At 57.6% G+C, this 23,491-nt stretch overlaps 1 protein-coding gene across 1 annotated transcript in view; it reads right to left on the bottom strand.

Moving 5' to 3' along the window:
• The window catches only part of RGS3 (regulator of G protein signaling 3), a 92,859-nt gene extending 69,800 nt beyond the window's left edge, over nucleotides 1-23,059 (bottom strand). The window contains exons 1-7 of the mRNA XM_054174540.1: nucleotides 22,974-23,059; nucleotides 20,105-20,186; nucleotides 19,290-19,395; nucleotides 17,781-18,111; nucleotides 16,585-16,624; nucleotides 8,834-9,024; nucleotides 7,395-7,478 (exon numbers count right to left, since the gene is read on the bottom strand). Coding sequence (XP_054030515.1) covers nucleotides 7,395-7,478; nucleotides 8,834-9,024; nucleotides 16,585-16,624; nucleotides 17,781-18,111; nucleotides 19,290-19,395; nucleotides 20,105-20,186; nucleotides 22,974-23,027 — 888 coding nt within the window. The 5' untranslated portion in view covers nucleotides 23,028-23,059. The remainder of the gene's footprint in view (nucleotides 1-7,394; nucleotides 7,479-8,833; nucleotides 9,025-16,584; nucleotides 16,625-17,780; nucleotides 18,112-19,289; nucleotides 19,396-20,104; nucleotides 20,187-22,973) is intronic.
• Between the last annotated feature and the right edge of the window lie 432 nt (nucleotides 23,060-23,491).

The following is a 23,491-nucleotide window of genomic DNA, read 5'->3' as shown; positions in this document are numbered from 1 at the left end:
AACAGGATGGCATTCAACAAGTCCAAGTGCCAGGGGCTGCACTTTGGCCACAACAACCCCAGGCAGAGCTACAGGCTGGGGGCAGAGTGGCTGAGAGCAGCCAGGCAGAGAGGGACCTGGGGGTGCTGAGTGACAGCAGCTGAACATGAGCCATCAGTGTGCACAGGGGGCCAAGAAGGCCAAGGGCATCCTGGCCTGCATCAGGAACAGTGTGGCCAGCAGGAGCAGGGAAGTCCTTGTGCCCTGTGCTCAGCACTGCTGAGGCCACACCTGGAGTCCTGTGTCCAGCTCTGGGCTCCTCAGGTTAGGAAGGAAGTTGAGCTGCTGGAAGGTGTCCAGAGAAGGGCAACAAAGCTGGGGAGGGGTCTGGAGCACAGCCCTGGGAGGAGAGGCTGAGGGAGCTGGGGTTGCTTAACCTGCAGAAGAGGAGGCTCAGGGGAGACCTCATTGCTCTCTCCAACTCCCTGCAGGGAGGTTGTAGCCAGGTGGGGGTTGGGCTCTTCTCCCAGGCAAGCAGCACCAGAACAAGAGGACACAGTCTCAAGCTGTGCCAGGGGAGGTTTAGGCTGGAGGTGAGGAGAAAGTTCTTCCCAGAGAGAGTTGTTGGCCATTGGGATGTGCTGCCCAGGGAGGTGGTGGAGTCCCCATCCCTGGAGGTGTTCAAGAGGGGATTGGATGTGGCACTTGGTGCCATGGTCTAGTAGTCAGGAGGTGCTGGGTGCCAGCTTGGACTTGATGATCTCTGAGGTCTCTTCCAGCCTTGGTGATTCTGTGAGACTGTAACAAGCAAGAGGACAAAAGGAAACAGCCTCGAGTTGCCCCAGGGGAAGGTTAGGTTGGACATGAGAAGAAACTTCTTCACTGCAAGGGTTCCCAAACCCTGGCAGAGGCTGCCCAGGGAGGTGCTTGAATGCCCATTCCTGGGGGTGTTGAAAAGATGCAGGTCCCTCTGCAGAGCCTCTCTACCCTCCAGCAGATCAGCTCCTGCCCCCAGCTTGCTGTCAGCTGCACATTTACTGCTGATGGACTCAATGCCCTCCTCCAGATCATCAATGAAGATGTGAAAGAGCACAGGGCCCAGCACTGATCCCTGGGGCACACCACTGGTGCCTGGCTGCCAGCTGGCTGTGGCACCATTCACCACCACTCTCTGGGCTCAGCCTCCTGCCAGCTCCTAACCCAGCTCAGAGAGCTGCTGCCCAAGCCAGGGGCTGACAGCTTGGCCAGGAGTTGGCTGTGGGGGACGGTGTCAAAGGCCTGAAGATGAAGAAGCTGAAGCCCTAAGACACACAGGAGGTTAAAGGGTAGGGAAGGGAAATAGATGAGAAGAATCAGCAGATTGATTCAAAATCAAGCAGATTGCAGCAGGGAATGATGGAACCTGAAGCAGAGGAGAAGCACTGGAGGTGTCCCTGTGCCTTCCTGGCAGGATGGCACTGACTGAAGCCAGGATGCAGAGAGGACAGCAGCTCAGCCAGGGTGGCTTACGTAAGAGCTTCGCCAGTAGAGGCTGCTTCCAGGAAGACAATTTCAGAGCAGCTCTGCACAGAACACTTTACAGAGCTGCCTCTGCTCCTCCAAGGGAGAGCAGGGTGTCCCTTCCACCCACACACTGCCTGCCAAGAGCCCCCCAGCAGCCCAGGGCTCCACAGAAAGGGCCCAGCTCTGTGGGGCCAGCACTGCAGGTCTGAGCATGGGAAGCTCAGCCTCGGGGGTGACCCCAAGGCAGCAGCCAGCAGGTCTAGGAGGGGAGGGCTGGAGAGAGTGACCTGGAGCTCTGCCTAGGGTTGCCATCACACCACCCACAAGCTGGCAACTGCCTCCACCAGCCCTTTGCAAACAGCTCTGGTCCCTACCCTGGAAAAACAGCAGGCTCAGAAAAGCAAAAGAGCAAAACTAAAAGCAGCAGAGCTCAGGATTCAGCCAGGCAAGGGATGGAACCCACCAGAGCTGCCCCCTGGAGAGCCAGAGAACCTTCCTGCACTTCCCACAATCCCTACCCCAAAATCAGAACTCATCCAGCTGACTGATGAAAGGAATGCTCTGGTGACAGGGCCAGGCTGGGAGAGCTGGGGCTGCTCAGCCTGGAGAAGAGAAGGCTCCAGGCAGACCTCAGAGCAGCCTTCCAGTCCCTGAAGGGCTCCAGGAGAGCTGGGGAGGGACTTTGGACAAGGGCTGGGAGTGCCAGGATCCTCCAGGAGTGCTGGAGCCCCCTCCCCTCTCCCTGAACAACCCCAACTCTCTCAACCTATCTCCATAGCAGAGGTGCTTCAAAGACTCTTGGAAGGGTTTGGGTTGGAAGGGACCTTCCAGATCACCCAGCTGCAGCCCCTCAGTGATGCCAGGATGAGGGCTGTCTGCACAGTCCAGGTGGCCTCATTCATTCAGCCCAGTAATGGAGGAAGCTTTCTTATCTCCCTCAAATTTTCCAGCCCTTGATTCCTCTCTCATGTGTACAGAATAATGTATATAGAATAAACCAGGTTGGAAGAGACCTCAGAGATCATCCAGTCCAACCTATCATCCAACACCACCTAATCAACTAACCCATGGCACCAAGCACCCTATCAAGTCTCCTCCTGGACACCTCCAGGGATGGGGACTCCACCACCTCCCCAGGCAGCACATCCCAATGGCCAATCTCTCTCTCTCTGTGTAGAACTTCTTCCTAACCTCCAGCCTAAACCTACCCTGGCACAGCTTGAGACTGTGTCCTCTTGTTCTGGTGCTGGCTGCCTGGGAGAAGAGACCAACCCCCACCTGGCTACAACCTCCCTGCAGGGAGCTGGAGAGAGCAAGAAGGTCTCCCCTGAGCCTCCTCTTCTCCAGGCTAAGCAACCCCAGCTCCCTCAGCCTCTCCTGTCAGGGCTGTGCTCCAGACCCCTCCCCAGCTTTGTTGCCCTTCTCTGGACACCTTCCAGCAGCTCAACATCTTTCTTGAACTGAGGGGCCCAGAACTGGACACAGGACTCCAGGTGTGGCCTCAGCAGTGCTGAGCACAGGGCACAAGGACTTCCCTGCTCCTGCTGGCCACACTGTTCCTGATGCAGGCCAGGATGCCCTTGGCCTTCTTGGCTGCCTGGGCACACTGCAGGCTCATGTTCAGCCTACCATCAACCAGCACCCCCAGGTCCCTCTCTGCCTGGCTGCTCTCAGCCACTCTGCCCCCAGCCTGTAGCTCTGCCTGGGGTTGCTGTGGCCAATGTGCAGAACCTGGCACTTGGATGTGTTCAGTCTCCTGCCCTTGGCCTCTGCCCATCTGCCCAGCCTGTCCAGGTCCCTCTGCAGAGCCTCTCTACCCTCTCACAGATCAACTCCTGCCCCCAGCTTGGTGTCATCTGCAAAATGAGACCACCCAGGTCCTCAGTATCCTCTCCAAAGCAGACATCACTGCTGGCCTCACCAGAGCAAGAATGGCACAGCTCCCCACACACAGGGTGATACCACCCAGGCACTTCTGTCCAGGGCTCCCCTGATCACAGGCTTCAAAGTGGCAGCTTAGATGGCTACAGCTTTGCTCTGGCAGCTGCTCACTCAGCTCTCACAGACACCAGAGGGGCAGGACTGCAGGTAACTCAGTCTCTCTGGCTCCAGAGCTTGGCATCTCAGTCAGCTCAGCCCCAGTCTGAAAAGAGAAGCAGCTCAGGCTCTGCTGGTGGGGCAGGTGCATGAAGTCCCCACATGAGGAGACATAAAGCCTCTGGGTCACTGCTTTCCATGTGCTGCTTTGGAGTGTGTCCAGAGAAGGGCAACCAAGCTGGGGAAGGGTCTGGAGAGCAGGGCAGGGGAGGAGCAGCTGAGGGAGCTGGGGGTGCTTAGTGTGGAGAAGAGGAGGCTGAGGGAGACCTCCTTGCTCTCTGCAGCTCCCTGAGAGGAGGCTGGAGCCAGGTTGGGGGTTGGGCTCTGCTCCCAAGTAACAAGAGACAGGAGGAGGTGAAACGACCTCAAGTGCAGCAGGGGAGGTTTCAGCTGGATGTTGGGGGGAAGTTCTTCACTGAAAGAGTGGAACAGCCCTGGACCAGGCTGCCCAGGGCAGTGGTGGAATCACCATCCCTGCAAGTGTTCAGAACCCATGGAGATGTGGTTCTGAGGCATGTGGCTCAGTGGTGCACGTGGCAGCACTGCACTAAGGGCTGGACTTGACCTTGGAGGTCTCTTGCAGCCTTCAAGACTCCCTTCTATGATTCTGTGCTGCAGCCCCAACTCCATCAGCATGATCTGCTGCTTTGCTGATGGCTTTTGACTTCTCCACATCAAATCCATGTTCTCCCACACTTCCCAGCACTCTCTTACCCCCACAATGACCTTTGACCACCTCACAGTTTTTCTGCCCATCAAGCAGGAGGCTCAGCAGGGCTCTGGGCACCCTGCTGTAGTGGAGGATGTCCCTGCTGACTGCAGAGGGTTGGACTGGGTGACCTTTGGAGGCCCCTTCCAACCCAGACCATTCTGTGACTCTATGACTCTCTGCTCAGGAAGGAGATTACTGACCCCTAGAGCACCACACCTGCCCACAGGAGATCCATGGTGAAAGCTTTAGCAGCCCACCTTCAACCTCACCTTGGCTCACCTGAGTCAAGTATTCTCCTACCATGAATTTCAAGGGAGAGAAGGCACCAAAGACCTCAAGGGGTCTCACACCTACCCTCAAACAGTGGCTGTGCAGCTGGGGAAATGGTGTAAAGAATGAGGAAGAGAAGGGTAGGAAAAGGCAGTGAAGAAGAAAGAGTAAGTGGGGGCAGTGTGGGGGAGGGAGGAGGGCAGGGCAGGTTTCTGGCATTCTCACTCAGAGTGTTTTAAAGAGGCCAAAGCCCAGATCTGGGCCAGGGAGCAGAGGTTTAGTCAGCCCACAGCTTTGGCCAAACTCAGTCACACACTGGAAAAGGGAGCTGGCAGCCCCAGCCCAGCCCAGGAGTGGCAGGAACCTGCAGAGCAGGGTGAGAAAGCACAGCCTCCTGCCGTGCAGGGAAGAGCACCAAAGCTGAGCAGGCCAGGCCAGGCCCTCCAGACTCCCCCAGGCTTCCCCAGGCCCCTCCTGATCTGCAGACCCCGATGGGATGGCAGAGAAGAGAGCTGAGAAGGGGATGAGCACAGCCCACAAGGTGAAGGCACCTCAGGGCTGTGGCAAGCTGCCTCCAGGTCCATTAGAGATGGAGCAAGGGGAGCACAGCCAATGCCTGAGCCCTTGTGCACAGCCACCTGCACCACGCTGGCTCCTCTGGCACCCTGCAGCTGGAGGGATTTCAGCAGAGCACAGGAGTGGGAACTGCAACCAAGTCTAGACAGGATGTGATTAAGGCCTGAATAAGGAGTGCTCCAGAGGTAAGGTCAGGGAAAGGCCAGGTCCTGGGCAAGCCTCCAGAGAGACAGGTTGCCTCCTTCAGGAGGTGGGAGAGAGTTTGCTCAGGGATGGGGGGGGGTGCCTGACATGGCAGCTGCCAGGGAGAAAAGATCCTGGGGGGTGGAACAGGACCTCTAGTTCCAGCCCCTCCACCTGGGGCCTCCTCCCCTGACCCCCTTGGCCAAAGCAGAATGAGACCCAGGAAAGAGTCCTGCAAACCCCAGGGCTCCAGGCTGTGTGGGAAGAGCAGTGGGAAAGTGGGAAACCACCTGAAGCAAGGAAGAAAGGAGCCAGCAGGAAGAGGACAGCCCCTGCTGGGGCAGCTGAGAAGGCTGGGGAGGAAGTGAGCTCACACCCAGCAGAGCCCTCCTGGACCAGGGGAAGCTCCATTGTGTCCAGGCCACTTAAAGCCTTGCTGGCTTTAGGTTCCCTGATCTCCCAGCCCCTCAGGAGCAATGCAGACAGCCTTGCTGTGCTGGAGCAGAGAATCTCTGCCCTCCCAGAGGGACCTGCATGGATTCCTTGCAGCTCTGCAGGCCTGCTGTGCCCCTGGTTCACAGGGGGACTGCTGCCTCCCCAAGCAGCCACTGCCACATGCTGCTTCCCATCCACTGCTGCTGTCTGTTCACTCCACTTACTCACAGCCTCTTGCCCTGCCCCTCTGCCAGGCTTTCACAGACACCACAGCCTCAAGGCTCCACCATTCTCCAGGGCTGTCTCACATTCCTGGCCCAGGTACAGCACCCTGCCTTTCCCTGGCAGCAGCTCCAGCTGGGAAATCCTCTTCCAGCCTCACACTCATCCTTAGGGCATTGTAAGCAGAGTCCTTTCCCTGAGACATCACAGAACCACAGCAAATCCCAGCAGGGTGAGGGCTGGAAGGGACCTCTGGAGCTCACCCAGTCCAACCCCCTGCTAAAGCAGGGCACCCACAGCAGCTTGCCCAGGAGCACAGTGGCCAGGGGAGGCTGGAAGCTCTCCAGAGAAGGAGACTCCACAACCTCTGTGGGCAGCTGGGTCTCCAAAGGGCTGCCATGGCCATGTGGGGACAGCAGCACACTCCCAAGCATGCCTGTGCTGAGGCTCTCCATCCCATACAGCTGCACACTCCCATGCACACAGACACTCCACCCAGGAGTCACTCATCATCATTCCACATTTGGCTGCTCCCACAGACCTCTGAACTGAAAGCAAACAGCTCCAAACCACCCAGCAGTATCACAGTCATAGCATGGTGGGGGCTGGAAGGGACCTCTGGAGATCATCCAGTCCAACCCCCCTGCCAGAGCAGAGTCACCCAGGGCAGCTCACACAGAAACACTTCCAGGTGGGTTTTGAATGTCCCCAGGGAAGGAGGCTCCATGACCTCCCTGGGAAGCCTGTCCAGGGCTCTGTCACCCTTAAAATAAAGTTCCTCCTCATGTGCAGATGGACCTCCCTATGGTCAAGTTTATGTTGATTACCTCTTGTCTGGCACTGGGCAGCACTGACAAAAGCCTGGCCCCATCCTCCTGACATTAAGTGTTGATCAGCATTGATGAGATCCCCCTCAGGCTGCTCTTTCCCAGACTAGAAAGCTCCAATTCTCTTAGTCTCTCCTCATCAGAGATGTTGCAGTGGCCTCAGCATCTTTGCAGCCCTTTGCTGTACCCTCTCCAGCAAGTCCCTGTCCTGCTGGGACTGGGGAGTCCATACCTGGACCCAGACAGGAGTGGGACCCAGTGCAAGACACACAACCTGCCTCAGGTTTCTGAACCCCCCATAACAATTTCTCTGCCTAGCTCTCTAACCTGGCACAAACTCTGCTGAGCCTCCCTCCCTCTGAGCCTGCTGTGCCCTGTGCCTGCCCTGTGCAGCTCCTTCTGTGGGAGCAGGAAGGAAGACCAGAATAAAATGACTCTGCTTTCTAGCAGAGCTTTCACCTCAGGGCAAACTGACTCCAAGTCATTCCAAACACCACAGAAGTGCTGCTCCATAGCACAGTTCCCTCCTCAGTCTGCCACAGGCAGCTGCAGAAGAGCATGCTTAGGAAGCTCAGCATGGCAAGGCTTACCTGGAGAGCCTTCCTCCTGCTCTCGTGGAGAAGCAGCTCCTCTGACAGCAGCAGAGTCCTGGCTGGGTTGCAGAGGTCTAAGGGCTACATGGGCAAGGGAAAAAGAAACCAAAGCAACCAGAAAAAAAAGAAGAAGAAAGCCCCAGTCAGACCTTCCACTGCAGTGTGCCCTGCCAGCAAAACTTTCCACCCACCAAACCCACTCTGCCTTCAGGCCGCAGCTCGCGAGGAGAAGCCTCCCGGGGCGGTGCTGAGGACAGAGCCTGCCTGCCAGCCACAGGGTGAGGAGAAGCCTCTCCCCCAGCACCCAGCCAGAGGCAGGAGGAGAGAGCCCAGCAGCTGCCTGCCCCTGCAGCTGCCTGCCCCTGCAGCTCTCCCTGTGCTGAGCAGCGTGGGCTCGGCCGTGGCTGCTGCTCGGCAGGAAGCACAACCGCAGCAGGGGCACCTCAGGGTCTCAGAGCCCTCACACCAGAGGCTTTGCTGCATGACTTTAGGGACTGCTCTGACAGAGGCTGGCCCTGCTCAGGCCACACTCAGCTCTCCACTCAGCACCTTCCCTCTTCAGTGCTGGAGAAGAATAGGACAGGCCTGGTAGTCCTGAGCGAGTCCTGGTGGACCTGAGCGAGTCCTGGTGGACAAGAAGGTCACCAGGAGCCAGCAATGTGCCAAAGGCCAAAGGTCTCCTGGGTGCATGAGGAAGAGTGTGGCCAGCAGGGCAAGGGAGGTTCTCCTGTGCCTCTACTCTGCCCTGGTGAGGCCACAGCTGGAGTGCCATGTCCAGTTCTGGGCTGCACAGTTCAAGAGAGACAGAGAACTGCTGGAGAGAGTCCAGCAGATGCTGAGGGCCTGGAGCAGCTCTGTGAGCAGCAGAGGCTGAGAGGCCTGGGGCTGAGAGCCTGCAGAAGAGCAGCCCCAGAGGGGAGCTGAGCAAAGGAGCTGTGGGGGGCAAGAGGCTGGGGCCAGACTCTTGCAAGTGATGCCCAGAAACAGGACCAGGGGAACTGGGCACAAATTGGAACCCAGGAGGTTCCATCTGAAGCTAAGGAGAAACTTGTTTGGTGTGAGGCTGCTGGAGGCCTGGAGCAGGCTGCCCAGAGAGGTTGTGGAGTCTCATCTGGAGAGCTTCCAACCCCTCCTGGGCATTGTGCTCCTGGGCAGGCTGCTGTGGGTGCCCTGCTGGAGCAGGGGGCTGGTCTGGCTGATCTCCAAAGGTGCCTTCCAAGCCCCTCCATGCTGGGAGGATCACAGAAGGCTTTCTGGGCTTATGGCCACATGAAGGACAAAAGGGAAGACACAGAGGCATTGAACAGCTGCAGCCAGCAGACTCTGGGCCACGTTTTGGGGAAAGCATTTATGGAAGTGTGGAGTGAGAACATCAGCAGTTGAGCTGCCCTGCTGGGCACTGCCTGTGCCAGCTCCATGCTCCCAGCTGCACTCACCTGCACAAAGACTGGGAACACCAGCACCTTGGGAGCCAGTGTGACATAGGTGCCGTAGCTGGAGTGTGGGATGTGTGGCCTCACGATGGTGCAGTTCTGGTAGTTCCCAGAGCTCTTCATCGACTGCACAGTCTTCATCAGCCTGGATTTCCTGCCAGAGCCTGTCTGGGATTTCCCTTTGCAGCCATTTCCTGGACCAACAGAGGAAGCAGAAAGAAATAAGGACTCACAAGAGAGCTCCCAGGGAGCCGCTGCCTGCGGCCGGCTTGGAGCCTGCTCTGGGGCGGAGGAGGGCACCCGGGGCTGGAGGCAGAGCTGCACAGGCACTCAGCACCCTGCTGCCAGACCTTCCCATGGGCTCATATCACAGTACCACAGAATCAGCAAGGCTGGAAGAGACCTCAAAGATCATCGAGTCCAGCCTGGCACCACAGACCTCATGACTAGACCATGGCACCAAGTGCCACATCCAATCCCCTCTTGAATACCTCCAGGGATGGGGACTCCACCACCTCCCTGGGCAGCACATCCCAATGGCTAACAACTCTCTCTGGGAAGAACTTTCTCCTCACCTCCAGGCTAAACCTCCCCTGGCACAGCTTGAGACTGTGTCCTCTTGTTCTGGTGCTGGGTGCCTGGCAGAAGAGACCAACCCCCACCTGGCTACAACCTCCCTGCAGGGAGTTGCAGAGAGCAATGAGGTCTCCCCTGAGCCTCCTCTTCTGCAGGCTAAGCAACCCCAGCTCCCTCAGCCTCTCCTCCCAGGGCTGTGCTCCAGACCCCTCCCCAGCTTTGTTGCCCTTCTCTGGACACCTTCCAGCAGCTCAACATCTTTCCTGACCTGAGGAGCCCAGAACTGGACACAGGACTCAAGGTGTGGCCTAAGCAGTGCTGAGCACAAGGACTTCCCTGCTCCTGCTGGCCACACTGTTCCTGATGCAGGCCAGGATGCCCTTGGCCTTCTTGGCCCCCTGGGCACGCTGCAGGCTCATGTTCAGCCTACCATCAACCAGCACCCCCAGGTCCCTCTCTGCCTGGCTTCTCTCAGCCACTCTGCCCCCAGCCTGTAGCTCTGCCTGGGGTTGCTGTGGCCAAAGTGCAGCCCCTGGCACTTGGACTTGTTGAATGCCATCCTGTTGGCCTCTGCCCATCTGTCCAGCCTGGCAAGGTCCCTCTGCAGAGCCCTTCTGCCCTCTAACTGACCAACATCTGCTCATGAAGTACCAGCCCTGACTCCACTCTCCCCATGCAAAATGAGACCTCTCTTGACATTTCTGCTCACTCAAGAGCTGCTCACTTGCAGGACCAAGGACTTAGGTGGACCAGGCCAGCAGCACAGACACATCTCTGTGCATCCAGAGTCAAGGAAGCCCAGCAAGCCCAGCTGCAGGCAGCACAGCATCTGCCTCTGCTTCAGGCAGTTTGGAAGAAGAGGTCACAGAATCATAGAGTGGTTTGGGTTGGAAGAGCCCTCCAAGATCATCCACTCCAACCAGCAACCCAACCCCACCATGGCCACCAAACCATGGCCCCAGGTGCCACAGCCACAGGTTTCTGGATCACCTCCAGGCATGGGGACTCCCCCACCTCCCTGGGCAGCCTCTGCCAATCCCTGACCACTCCTGCAGCTCAGAAATATTTCCTAATGTACAACCTAACCCTCCCCAGGCACAATTCCAGGCCATTTCCACTCCTTCTATCACCTGGAACAGAGAGGAGAGGCCAAGCCCCACCTCCCTGCAACCTCCCTTCAGATGTGGTCCTACCACACACATCTCACCCCAGCACCACACACATCCCATCACAGGGTTGGAAGGGACCCCAAGGCTGAGCCAGTCCCAACCCCCCTGCCATGGGCAGGGACACCTCACACTGCAGCAGGTTGCTCACAGCCACCTCCAGCCTGGCTGCAAACACCTCCAGGCAGGAGGCTTCCACCACCTCCCTGGGCAGCCTGTGCCAGGCTCTCACCACCCTCCTGGGGAACAACTTCTTCCTCACAGCCAATCTCAATCTCCCCATTTCTAGTTCTGCTCCATGTCCCCCAGTCCTATCCCTCCCTGACCCCCTCAAAAGTCCCTCCCCAGCTTTCCTGTAGCCCCCTTCAGATACTGAAAGCCACAAGAAGGTCTCCTGGGAGCCTTCTCCTCTCCAGCCTGCACAACCCCAGTTCCCTCAGTCTGTCCTCAGAGCAGCTCCAGCCCTCTGCTCATCCTTGTGGCCCTTCTCTGGACACCTTCCAGCACCTCCAGCTCCATCCCAACACCACACAACCAATGCAGCCCTCAAAGTACAAAATGAGAACTAGGGAACCCCAACCATGACTCTAAATGGTCACTCTTGAGCCACAAAGAGCTTCACCCATGGGGAACACCTACCTGCACCACCAGATGGTGACCCTTCCCTGTCCAGCAAGGGGAAAGCCAACTCAGGGAGGGGGAGGAACACTGGGAATGCAAATCTTGGGGCATTTGGTCCCCCACAAGTCCTGCCTGCTCTGGATTCTGGGCTTGGGAGCTAGCAAAGGGCAGGGATGTCACATCATGGGGCAGTGGGTGGTGGCTCAGTCACTGATTTTAGGAGGTACTGAGATTGGGGGGGTCAGAGAAAGGGCCAGAAGTCCATTCATGCAGCTGGGATCAAGCCAGGCCTTTCCCAGTGGCTCCCAGGGGGGTGATGGTTACTCAGACACCAGGGTGGATTTCTGAAGGATGACCTCATCTTCACATGAGGCTGGCACAGCATCATCCACTGCTTTTCAGCACTGCATTGTGGGGATGGAGACAGTCCAAGCAGCCTGGCTGGGTTTTCTCTCTGTCCCTCTCCATGGCAGAAAGCTGCTGTCCTCATGCTGAGGGGAGGTCACACAGCTGCTGTCCTCTGCAGCCTCCCACCTCAGCTGGGCCTTCACCCAACAAAGCCACCAGCAGCTCCTCCAGCCACTCCACACCTGCCAGGCTGCACTGCTAGAGGCCAGGAGACATCAGTCAGAGCAGTGCCAGCACCTCCAGTGTCACTGATAGCCCTGGGATTAGTGATAGGTAACAGAGACCAGGGCTGGGGAGGAGCAGCTGAGGGAGCTGGGCTTGTTGAGTCTGGAGAAAAGGAGGCTGAGTGGAGACCTCATTGCTCTCTGCAGCTCTCTTAAAGGAGGCTGGAGCCAGGTGGGGGTTAGACTCTTCTCCCAAGTTACAAGGGACAGGACAAGAGGAAATGGCCTCAAGTTGCACCAGGGGAGGTTTAGGTTGGACATGAGGAACAATTTCTTCCCCAAAAGCCTGGAAGAGGCTGCCCAGGACACTTGGAGGAGTCCCTGTCCATGAAGGGACTGAAAAGCCCTGTAGCTGTGGTGCTGAGGGACATGGCTTGGTGGTGGACTTGGCAGTGCTGGGGCAATGGTTGGACTCTGGAAGGTTGATTCTATGAACAATTATCATTGCTCCCTGCTTGCTGCTGCGTGGGTGAGGCCTTCCTTCCCCTGTGGCCAGGCAGCTGCTGCTCTGTAGGAGGCTTCTCTGAGAAGAGAAGGCTGAGAGGGCACCTGATCAAGGTCTGTAAATCTCTGAGGGCTGGGGGTCAGGAGGAAGGGGCCAGGCTGTGTTTGGTGGTGCCCAGGGACAGGGCAAGGAACAACAGGGACAAGCTGGAACCCAGAAGGCTCCACCTCAACAGGAGGAGAAACTTGTTTGGTGTGAGGCTGCTGGAGGCCTGGAGCAGGCTGCCCAGAGGGGTTGTGGAGTCTCCTTGTGTGGAGAGCTTCCAAACCCACCTGGATGCACTCCTGTGTGCCCTGCCCTGGGTGATCCTGCTTTGGCTGGGGGGTTGGACTTGATGATCTCTAGAGGTCTCCTGCAACTCCTAACATTCTGAGATTCAATGGTTCCTAAGCCCTTTGAATACATGCAGCAGGGTCCCACCAGCATTTGGTCTCATGAGCACAGGACACAGAGTGCCCTGAAGAGGCTTTGCCTTCACAGAAACTACCTTGGGCAGCCCCAGAGGTGGCAGCATCACAGGCTGCAGGGAGCCTGTGCTGACAAGGGCCTGTGAGCACCTGGATGGCTTTCTGGGTGATGTGCTGGAGCCAGCTCTAAGCATCCTCCTTCCCACACCATCATACCCATGTGATGTCCTCCCCATCTGCTCTGCTCTGCTCAGCCCCCACCTGCAGCACTGTGTCCAGCTCTGGTGCCCCAGCACAGGAAGGACCTGGAGCTGCTGGAGTGGTTTCAGAGGAGGCCACCAAGATGATCAGAGGGCTGGAGACCCTCCCCTGTGGAGACAGGCTGGGAGAGCTGGGGCTGTGCAGCCTGGAGAAGGCTCCAGGCAGACCTCAGAGCAGCCTTGCAGGACCTGAAGGGCTCCAGGAGAGCTGGGGAGGGACTCTGGACAAGAGCTGGGAGTGCCAGGATGAGGAACAATGGCTTTGAGCTGGGAGAGGGGAGACTGAGACCCTCCCCTGTGGGGACAGGCTGCAGCAAACCTTCTGAGGGTGCACTCAGTGCCAGCTGCATGAGCAAACCCTCCTGCAGCTCCCTGCTGCAGGGGTGTCCCAGCAGAGACCCTCCAGCATCCCTCCCTCCAGCCACCTCCTCCCCTGCTTCCATCCAGCCCCAGGAGCTCCTGCTCCCACAGCAGCAGCTTCTGTCTCTGCACTGTAAGGGACACCCACAACCTTCCCAAGAGGAATGAGCCAAAGCACTCAAGAGCACAGCTCAGAGCAGATAAGGTCTGGTCCAAAGCAAACACACAACCCCCCCCCCCGCCTGCCATATCCCATTAGGCATCAGGAAGTAGCACTTTGGCTGCCAGATAACTGCCAGCCAAGCCAGGCCATGCTCTGCTGCCAGCCCAGCCTGCTGTTTACTGCTTGCTTCAGCAGCCTGCCTCGGTGGGGGGTGACCCTGGTGACCCAGAAGGCTGTTTCCAAGGCTAAGTGAAATCACCCTGCCTCCTGCTCTCTCCCCTTTGGCACACTTGCACTGCCAGATAAGATCAGAGCAGGGCAGAGCTCAGCCCAGGACAGATAGGATCTGTCTGGGTTGTTCAGGAGCTGCTTTTCCTCTTATCCCCAAATCACCTCCTTCTATCAGAAGAGTTCAGCCCCTGCCCAAGCCCAGTTCTCTGGAGATGGGCACAGAAACACACCCAGCCTGCCCAAAGTGTCCACTCCTGGCACTGGGTGACTGGTGCCCAGCTCCACACCACTGCCTTCCAGCACTGCCCAGGCTCACTGCTGCAGCCCTCCCTCTGGAGAGCAAACTGAGAACAAGGACTAACAGCCACAAAACACAGCATGGGGAGGGCTGGAAGGAACCTTTGGAGATCACCCAGCCCAACCCTCCTGCTCCAGCAGGGCACCCACAGCAGCCTGCCCAGGAGCACAATGCCCAGGGGGCATTGGAAGCTCTCCACACAAGGAGACTTCACAACCTCTCTGGGCAGCCTGCTCCAGGCCTCCAGCAGCCTCACACCAAACAAGTTTCTCCTTAGCTTCAGATGGAACCTCCTGGGTTCCAATTTGTGCCCAGTGCCCCTTGTGCTGTCCCTGGGCATCACTTGCAAGAGTCTGGCCCCAGCCTCTTGCCCCCCACAGCTCCTTTAGCTCTTGCTGAGCATTGCTCAGCTCCCCTCTGGGGCTGCTCTTCTCCAGGCTCTCAGCCCCAGGGCTCTCAGCCTTTGCTGCTCACAGAGCTGCTCCAGGCCCTCAGCATCTGCTGGACTCTCTCCAGCAGTTCCCTGTCTCTCTTGAACTGGGCAGCCCAGAAGTGGACATGGCACTCCAGCTGTGGCCTCACCAGGGCAGAGTAGAGGCACAGGAGAACCTCCCTTGCCCTGCTGGCCACACTCTTCCTCATCCACCCCAGGACACCATTGGCCTTCTTGGCCACAAGGGCACATTGCTGCCTCATGGGGAACTTGGCCCCCAGCTCTCCCAGGTGCTTCTCCATGGAGCTGCTTCCCAGCAGGTCAGCCCTCACCTGCACTGCTGCAGGTTGTTGCTGCCCAGATGCAGGACCCTACACTTGCCCTTGGGGAACTTCATGAGGTTCCTCTGCCCAACCCTGCACCTGTCTGTGTCTGACTGAATGGCAGCACAGCCTGCTGGGTGTCAGCCACTCCTCCCAGTTTGGTATCAAAAAGACTCTTTCAGATTCCACCCTGCAGCAGGAACCAGTCCCCAGGGTCCAGCTGATCTTCCCACAGGGGCCACAAACAGCAGGAAGGAGTTGCCATCATCCATGGTACAAAACATCCCCTGCAGCTGAGCAGTGGAAAACTCTTCTGGCTGCAGAGCCCCAGGGTTGGGAGCATCCAGGGCACAGGGCCCTCAGACCCACACTGTTCCCTCCTGCTCCCTCCCATAGGCCTCACCCTTACAGGCAGCACAACATTTTCTAGCTGGAACTGGTGGTGTGTGCCCACCAGGGAGGGAGTGCTGAGTTAGAGCCCCTCCTGCATGATCATGCCTGGAGTCAGCTCTGCTATGGGCACACAGCTCACCCCAAGGCCAGGGTGCAAGGGTGGCCTCCCAAAGCTCCCCAGTCCATCAACAGGCAACCAGTGTCCCTGCATGGACCTGGACTCATGCAGACCCCAGCCCTGCCATACTTCTCATCCTACTCTCCCTGCAAGGCCAGCCACCCTGCCTCTCCAGGAAGACCCCAGCACCCCTGCTGCAGCAAAGGACTTTATGCTTCTAAGGGGTTTGGAGGAGAGACTCCAGAGACTGCCAGAGAGCTTGCAGCAGCCCTGCAAGGGAGCATTCCCCAGGTCTGGCACATCAGCCTCCACTGCTCTTGGTACAAACTCCAAGTCATGGCCATCCTCACCCTCTTGGTAACAAAATGAAGCTCAGAACAGAGGCCACAGGGTTAGAGTCACAGAATCAGTCAGGGTGGAAGAGACTTTTAAGCTCATCCAGTCCAACCATAAGCCCAACAGTGCTGGCACTCCCCAGCATGCCATCAAATGAGAAAGGAAACTCATCACAGAGAGGCCCTTGGACACCTCTGGGGCACCTCCCCAACAGTGCTTGACACTTCATGCTCTCATCATGGCCCTCCTGGAGTCCTTGCCACCAGCCTCCCTCCAGCCACACCATGAGCTCCACAGAGAGCTTCACCCCACAAGGCTTACCCAGTGACACTCAGAGCTGTGCTCCCCTCTGGGCTTGAGGGTAGGGTTCTTCTTTTCTGTTTGATGCAGAGGTGGAAGATTACACTGCCCCAAATCCCCAGGCCTCTGTCACTGGCCCCAAAACACCAGGGACTACACTGCAGCCTTGCAAGGCTAAAGGCCAGGACTTGATAGTGCTAGAAAGATGAGGTCCAGCTCTGCTGGGTGCTCTGAGCAGTGTTCTCAGCACATAGAATCAAAGAACTGTTTGGCTTGGAAAAGCAACACATCCAGGCAGGCTTTGGGTGCCTGCAGAGAAGGAGGCTCTGTAACCTCCCTGGGCAGCCTGCTCCAGGGCTCTGCCAACCTCAAAGTGAAGAATTTTTTTCCTTATAGACTCATGGAATTGTTTGGATTGGAAAAGCCCTCCAAGATCATCCAGGCCAAACTTCAACCCAGCACCACCATGGCCACAGGTTTCTGGAACACCTCCAGGCATGGGGACTCCACCACCTCCCTGGGCAGCCTCTGCCAATCCCTGACCACTCTTGCAGGAAAGACATTTTTCTTCATGCCCTCCCCTGGAGCAATTTCAGGTCACTCCCTCTGCTTCTATCACCTCAGCAACTTACCCACAGTAGCATTGTCCTCCTGATAGACAGGCCTCAGCAGCTGCAAGACACAACCCAGACAGGACACAGTCATCTGGAGTAGACTTGGCTGAAGCAGGCTTTACAACAAACAACTTGTCAAGGGTCAGGGCTGGACTGCTCACTGGAGTAGTACCAGAGGCTCTCCATCAATCTCTCTTCCTTCCCAAAGGAAGGAAGGGAATAAGGGAGAGAGACTGATGGGGTGGGAAAGCAACTGCTCCAGCTGGGATGGTAAGAAGAGCAACAAAACAGAAGTAACTTTGCTGGGCTGGTGGAGTGGGGCTGGCTGCAGCACATGTCACAAAGCCTCCAGGGGTCTGAAGAGCTGCACTCTGTGCTGCCAGTTCACCTTCATGCTCCCAGTTTAAGTTCTGTTCTAACTCAAAGCAGGACACAGCTGCAAATCTGAGCATGCCCAAGCCAGGAAAGCCAAAGCAGTGCAAAGAGGTGAGCACCATTCTAGCCTCACTGCCAGCACAAAGTCAGAGCAATGACTTCTGCTGTGGTCTACACAGTGGAAACCCCTCCCACACCCTCACCCCTGGAGTGAGCCCTGAGAGGAGGCAGCAGGGGGCTCACCCCAGCTCTGCTCACACAGTGGTCAGTGTTTAGGAAGTGAGTGAACCAAGGGACACAGCTCTGGCTTGCCAAAGGGCAGGTGCTGCAGCAAACACTTAGAGGTGATCACAGAATCAAGAATGGGTTGGGTTGGAAGGGCCTTGAAGATCATCCAGTTCCAACCCCCTGACATGAGCAGAGACAGCTTCACAGATTGCACTGGGTTGGAAGGGAGCCTCAAAGGTCATCTTGTCCAGCCCCTCTGCAGTCAGCAGGGACATCTTTAACTGGATCAGGCTGCCCAGGGCCACATCAAGCCTGATCTTAAATGTCTCCAGGGATGTCTCAGCCACATCTCTGGGCAACCTGTAAAGAAGTTCTTCCTCATGTCCAGCCTCCCACCAGCCCAGGCTGCTCAAGGGCTTGAACACCTCCAAGGAGGGGGCAGCCACAACCTCCCTGAGCAGCCTGTTCCAGTGTCTCCCCACCCTCACTGGAAAGAATGATGCTCCTTAAGCTGCTCCATAAGGCAGAAGCCCAGGCCAGGAGCAGATCCCACAAGCACAGCCAACTGCCACAGGCAGCACCCCGAGCGTGGAGGGGGACACCAGCCCTACCTGGCTGCCCGGGTTCAAGGGGGTTAAGATGATGTAGTTCTGGTCGGCAGCAGAGGGGCCCCTGGCCAGGGCCGGCATGGTGCTCTGGCTCCTCTTGCCCAGCTGCGTGTCCCCGTCCCAGGGGTCGAGCAGCAGCCCGTCGGTGCCGTACAGCAGGTGGCAGCTGCGGCGCTGCTCGGGCCGCACGGCGCCGCTCTTCTCCCGCTTGCTGGGGAGGGACTGCAGGTCGTAGGCAGACTTGCAGGAGGACCTGCGGATCGCGCCCTCGTGGCCTGCCCTGACCTGCGGGACCAGCCTCCACACCAGCAGAACGATCTCGGTGGGACAGTTCCTGCGGGAGGTGGAGCAGCAGGCAGTGAGGCACCCCCGGGGCTCAGAGAGCCCTGCACCCCTCCCCCGCTCCTCCCTCTGTCCTCCCCAGCCCCTGCACCCTTGCTTCTTCCACTCCAGAGTCCCTCCCCACTCTCCTGCAACCACCAAAGCCTTCAGCTCTCCATCCCTGGAGGTTTTGAAGGCCAGGCTGGATGTGGCTGTGAGCAACCTGCTGTAGTGTGAGGTCCAATGGGATGGAATTCAACAAGTCCAAGTGCCAGGGGCTGCACTTTGGCCACAGCAACCCCAGGCACAGCTACAGGCTGAGAGCAGCCAGGCAGAGAGGGACCTGGGGGTGCTGGTTGATAGCAGCTGAACATGAGCCAGCAGTGTGCCCAGGGGGCCAAGAAGGCCAAGGGCATTCTGGCCTGCATCAGGAACAGTGTGGCCAGCAGGAGCAGGGAAGTCCTTGTGCCCTGTGCTCAGCACTGGTTAGGCCACACCTTGAGTCCTGTGTCCAGTTCTGGGCCCCTCAGGTTAAGAAGGACATTGAGAGACTTGAAGGTGTCCAGAGAAGGGCAACAAAGCTGGGGAGGGGTCTGGAGCACAGCCCTGGGAGGAGAGGCTGAGGGAGCTGGGGTTGCTTAGCCTGCAGAAGAGGAGGCTCAGGGGAGACCTCATTGCCCTCTACAACTACCTGCAGGGAGGTTGTAGCCAGGTGGGGGTTGGTCTCTTCTCCCAGGCAGCCAGCACCAGAACAAGAGGACACAGTCTCAAGCTGCACCAGGGGAGGTTTAGACTCGAGGTGAGGAGAAAGTTCTTCCCAGAGAGAGTTGTTGGCCATGGGAATGTGCTGCCCAGGGAGGTGATGGAGTCCCCATCCCTGGAGGTGTTCCAGAGGGGATTGGATGTGGCACTTGGAGCCATGGTTTAGTCATGAGGTCTGTGGTGACAGCTTGGACTTGATCTTTGAGGTCTCTTCCAACCTTGGTGATACTGTGAGACTGTGAGACTGTCTCCCTGCCCATGGCAGGGGGTTTGGAGCTGGATGATCCTTGAGGTCCCTTCCAACCCTAACAATTCTGTGATTCTCTGACTCCCCTTCCCACAGCCACTCAAACTCCTGCTCCCCTGCCCTGGGCTCCCTCAAACCACCTCCCCCAGTGCCCTGCACAGCTGCTTTGGGTGAGCACTCACCGGATTTCGTGTGCCAGCTCCACACACTTCCAGTGCTCCACAGGCTGCTCGTTCAGCTGCAGCACCGTGTCCAGCTGCTGCAGACCAGCCTTCTCTGCTGGGCCACCTGAGGGGAGCAGAGAAGTGCCAAATCACCTGCTAGGCAGAGAGCTGGGAGCATGAGGGGAAGGAGAAGCACTGGGGTGAGTGGACAGCCAAATGGCTTCACAGCTGAATCCAATCTGTGTCCTCTAACACCCAGACCTGAAGATGAAGTGGAGGCAGCTGAGTCTGAAGCTTCAGCTTTCCAAGTGCACACAGCACCTGGGACAAAGCCAGAAGTGGCCTCTCAGAGCTGTTCTACCAAATTCCCATCTTTCAGTGTGCAGTGGGGAGCACCAAGGTACAACAGAGACACCAAACCCATCCTGCAGGATCCAGGAGGATCTCGTTAGGCAAGACAGGGCTCCCATGATCCTGCTCCCCTCTGTGCCCCTGTCTGGCACCTTTCCCCTGGATGCTCTCTGCAGGTCTCCCAAGCAGCTGGACAGCTCCTGGGCTGGGGAGGAAAAGGAATAAAATCTCTGCAAATGACTGCAAGGTGCTGCCAAAGCAGAGGCACAGCCCTGAGCCAGGGGCCTAGCCCTGAGCCAGGGGCCTCTGGCCTCATTAGAGTCAACAGAGGCTGCAAGAAGTGAAGTTGCTTGGAGGTAACCAGAGCCCTGCCAGGTAAGGGAGCTTCTGAACCACCTCATGACTTGGGAAGCACAAAAAAAAGGAGCAGAGTCACTGATTCCAATCAGGAGGAATAGAAAGGATGTGATGTGATCTCTTACCAGAGTCCACAGCCTGCACACGGACCGGGGAGTCGCAGCAGATGGTGAAGCCGAAGCCGTCGCTGCCGCGAGGGATGGTGAGCTGAAGAGAGAGCCCGGAGTCCCCCTGTCCGGTGGGAAAGCAGCTGCTGGGTGTGATCAGTCAGCACCCCCTGTCCCCCACGGGCTGCAGCAGCTGCTGGGTGTGATCACTGAGCACCCCCCTGTCCCCCACAGGCTGCAGCAGCTGCTGGGTGTGATCACTGAGCACCCCCCTGTCCCCCACGGGCTGCAGACACACAGCACCCACTAATGGAAGCTGTCACAGAGCCCAAGGCACCCAGCACAGTGAATGCTACATGGAACCCTAGAATGGGTTGGGTTGGAAGGCACCTTCAAGCTCATCCAGTGCCAAGCCCCCCACCATGGGCAGGGACACCTCCCACCAGCACAGCTTGCTTAAGGCCTCATCCAGCCTGGCCTTCAGCACCTCCAGGCAGGAGGCAGCCACAACCTCCCTGGGCAGCCTGTGCCAGAGTCTCCCCAGCCTCACTCTCAAGAATCTCTTCCTCATCTCCACTCTCAGTCTCCTCTCTCCCAGCTCAAAGCCATTGTTCCTCATCCTGGCACTGCCAGCCCTTGTCCAAAGTCCTTCCCCAGCTCTCCTGGATCCCCTTCAAGTATTGGAAGGATGCTCTAAGGTCTCCCTGGAGCCTTCTCCTCTCCAGGCTGCACAGCCCCAACTGTCCCAGCCTGCCCTCACAGGTTCAGTCTGTGGGGTCAGTTGGGCAGTGGGGTCTCTCCTGCTGCAGCCCCAGGGGAGTGAAAAGAGTGCTAAAAAGCAATGCAAGGGTGAGCAGAATGCTGCAGGAGTGCTCAGGGAGCACCCACAGGTCTCCACTCACAACTCATGCAAGGGCTGAGGAGGCATCAGGAAGGCAAGCCCAGCAGTGTGGCTCTGACACTGGTTTCTAACATTGCTTCTCTCAGCATGTCACTGACTGGTTCCAACCCGAGGGGGTAGTCCAGGAACAGCAGCACTGCTGTGCTCCAGGGGAAGCTGTGGGGATCTGCACGCTCCTGACTGCAGGCAGCTGTGCTGCAGTGCTCTCTGGGCACCACCCCCTCAGCTGGGCTGAGGATGTTTGCTCTCAGTGAGTCTGGAGAGGCTGGATGCTGTGTTGGTTTAGGCTCACTTCTCCTCCTGATTCAAGAGGCATTCAGCTCATTACTGAAATGCTGTTTGTTTTTTGCTGGTGGCCTCCAGCAGCAGCTCCTGGGAATTGCTGATTGTCCCCCAAGACATTTGTGGAGATGCTTGTTTTAGTGACAGGGAGAAGCAAAGGAAAAGCCCAGCATCTGACCTGGATTATCTGGAGAATAAACAGGCAGAGAGAAGACAAAGCAGTGCTGCAGAAGCTGCCAAGGAGGGGAACTGGCTCCTCACTCCTTTACCAGGGGCCTTCACTCTCCACACTTGCCCCTGCTTCATTGCCCAGCAGAAAGCTGAGCTTCAGAGGATAAACTCTCCAGCCCTGGCAGGATCAGAGTAGAGCCAGTCCCACCACGCTGAGGATTTTTCTCTCTGGAGTTTGGTAGCTCCTCAGAGAGGGGAGGAGGCTGCTTGTGGCTCCAAACCAGCCTCACATTTCGAATACAAAGCCTGAGGGATCCCAGCCCTGCCGAGGTGTTGCCACCAGCAGCACCTCAGCAGCCAGCCCAGCATCTTTCCCACCATGGAGACTCCACTTCCAGCCCAAAGCTTCCTCCATGCCAGCAGGTCTCCCTGAGCTGGCTGGATCTTGCCCACTGCCAACAGAGACCTTTTGCCTGTGCCACTGAAGAGCAGCAGAATTCTCACTGCTGATGGTTCACTGTTCTCAGCTGCCACCACCACAGCTGTCACAGGCAGCTGAGAACAGGGTTCACAGAGCTAAGAAACAGGAGCAGCTGCCACAAGCTGGAAGGGGGGAGCCTCCAGAACTGCAGAGGGTCACTGTATCCAAAACTTTGTCCAACAATGCAGAAGGAAAGTGTCAAACCAGAGACTTGAGGAGGTCTAAGACACAAACTGTGGTGAGCAGAGCAGCACTCCTGCAGGAGACAGCCACTTCAGCTTGGCGCAGCTCCCAGCACACACTGTTCCCCACCACAGTGTTAGCATGAAAGTAAAACCTACCACAGGAGAGCAGAGACAAGCTGGGAGCCCTTGAACTTTTTTGGGTTACTTTTTTGGCTGGGAGCTGGGAAAATCAGATCCAGACCATGAGGAAAAAGAATCACGTTTGGAAGTGCAGGAGAATGGGACCTGCACATGGAGTGGAGCACAAGGAGCAGGTCCAGGACAGCTCACACCGATTTGCAGAGAGCACAGTGATCTACTTCTCATTAAGCACATCACCAACAGCTGGAACCAGCTTCAAGCAACATTGGATTCCCAAATGTGCACATGAAAACAATCCTGAGAAGAGGTAGCAGCAGCCTGGCAGAGCCTTAGCTGCCCACTGTGCCTCCCTCTGCTCTAATGAGTGAGAGGTGCAGCAACACCTCCCAGCTCGGCACGTTCACCACCAGTATGCCATGCTCCAGGCACACAGTAAATGTTCTCCTCCATCCTCATCCACCTCCATCCCCATGCACCTCTATCCCCATGCACCTCCACCCCTGTGGAGGGCTCCCATCCATCCCCTCCATCCCACCGCAGCGGCAGGCAGAGAGCAGCTGGAGACGCTCATCTTTCCTCGTGTGCTTTCTTTATGCTCCCAATGCTCTCATCTACCGGTGACAGCAAATCAGCACCCTAGAACCTGCATGCACAGAGCCCAGAAACAGGAAAAGGAGCCCAAACCAGTCCCAGAGTTAGCTGAGCCCAGCACAGGGAGGTACAGACCTGCCTGTATCTCCGCTCTGAGCACACCTTGCAGAGTCCATTGAAGCGGTTCATGGCTGGGAAGCCCTCAACTCGCCCTTAGCCCATGAAAATCCAAGTCCCCAGCAGCAGCTGGAATCCTGTTCTCCTTGTATCCCACGAGCGTGGAACAAACCCCAGTCAAACTGGCATGACCGCCCATGGGAACCCAGCTCCGGAGAAGAATGGCAGGAAGCCACCTTTCACCTCCCCGGCCCCCGTCTGTGCCGTGTGCCGCTTGACGATAAGCCAGAGGGCTTCCTGCGAGCCCCGACTGACAAGGAAGAGAGAGAGAGAGTTTGATATTAAAATTCCTGTCAACCCTGTGCTAGTCCCTGCTCCCTGCTCTGCTGCTGGGGCTTTTTGTTTCCCCACGGCATTCTTTGTTATTGCAGCCTGCTCACAAACAGGCGCAGGATGTGGCCGCGCGGCGCAGGCACCGGCACCGGCCCCCGGCGCAGGCACCGGCCCCCAGCACAGGCACGGGCGCTGGCCCCAGC

Source organism: Dryobates pubescens, chromosome 29, assembly GCF_014839835.1.
Source record: "Dryobates pubescens isolate bDryPub1 chromosome 29, bDryPub1.pri, whole genome shotgun sequence".
In the NCBI taxonomy this organism is placed as follows: Eukaryota; Metazoa; Chordata; class Aves; order Piciformes; family Picidae; genus Dryobates; species Dryobates pubescens.
This window is presented reverse-complemented; position numbering and strand designations above follow the sequence as displayed.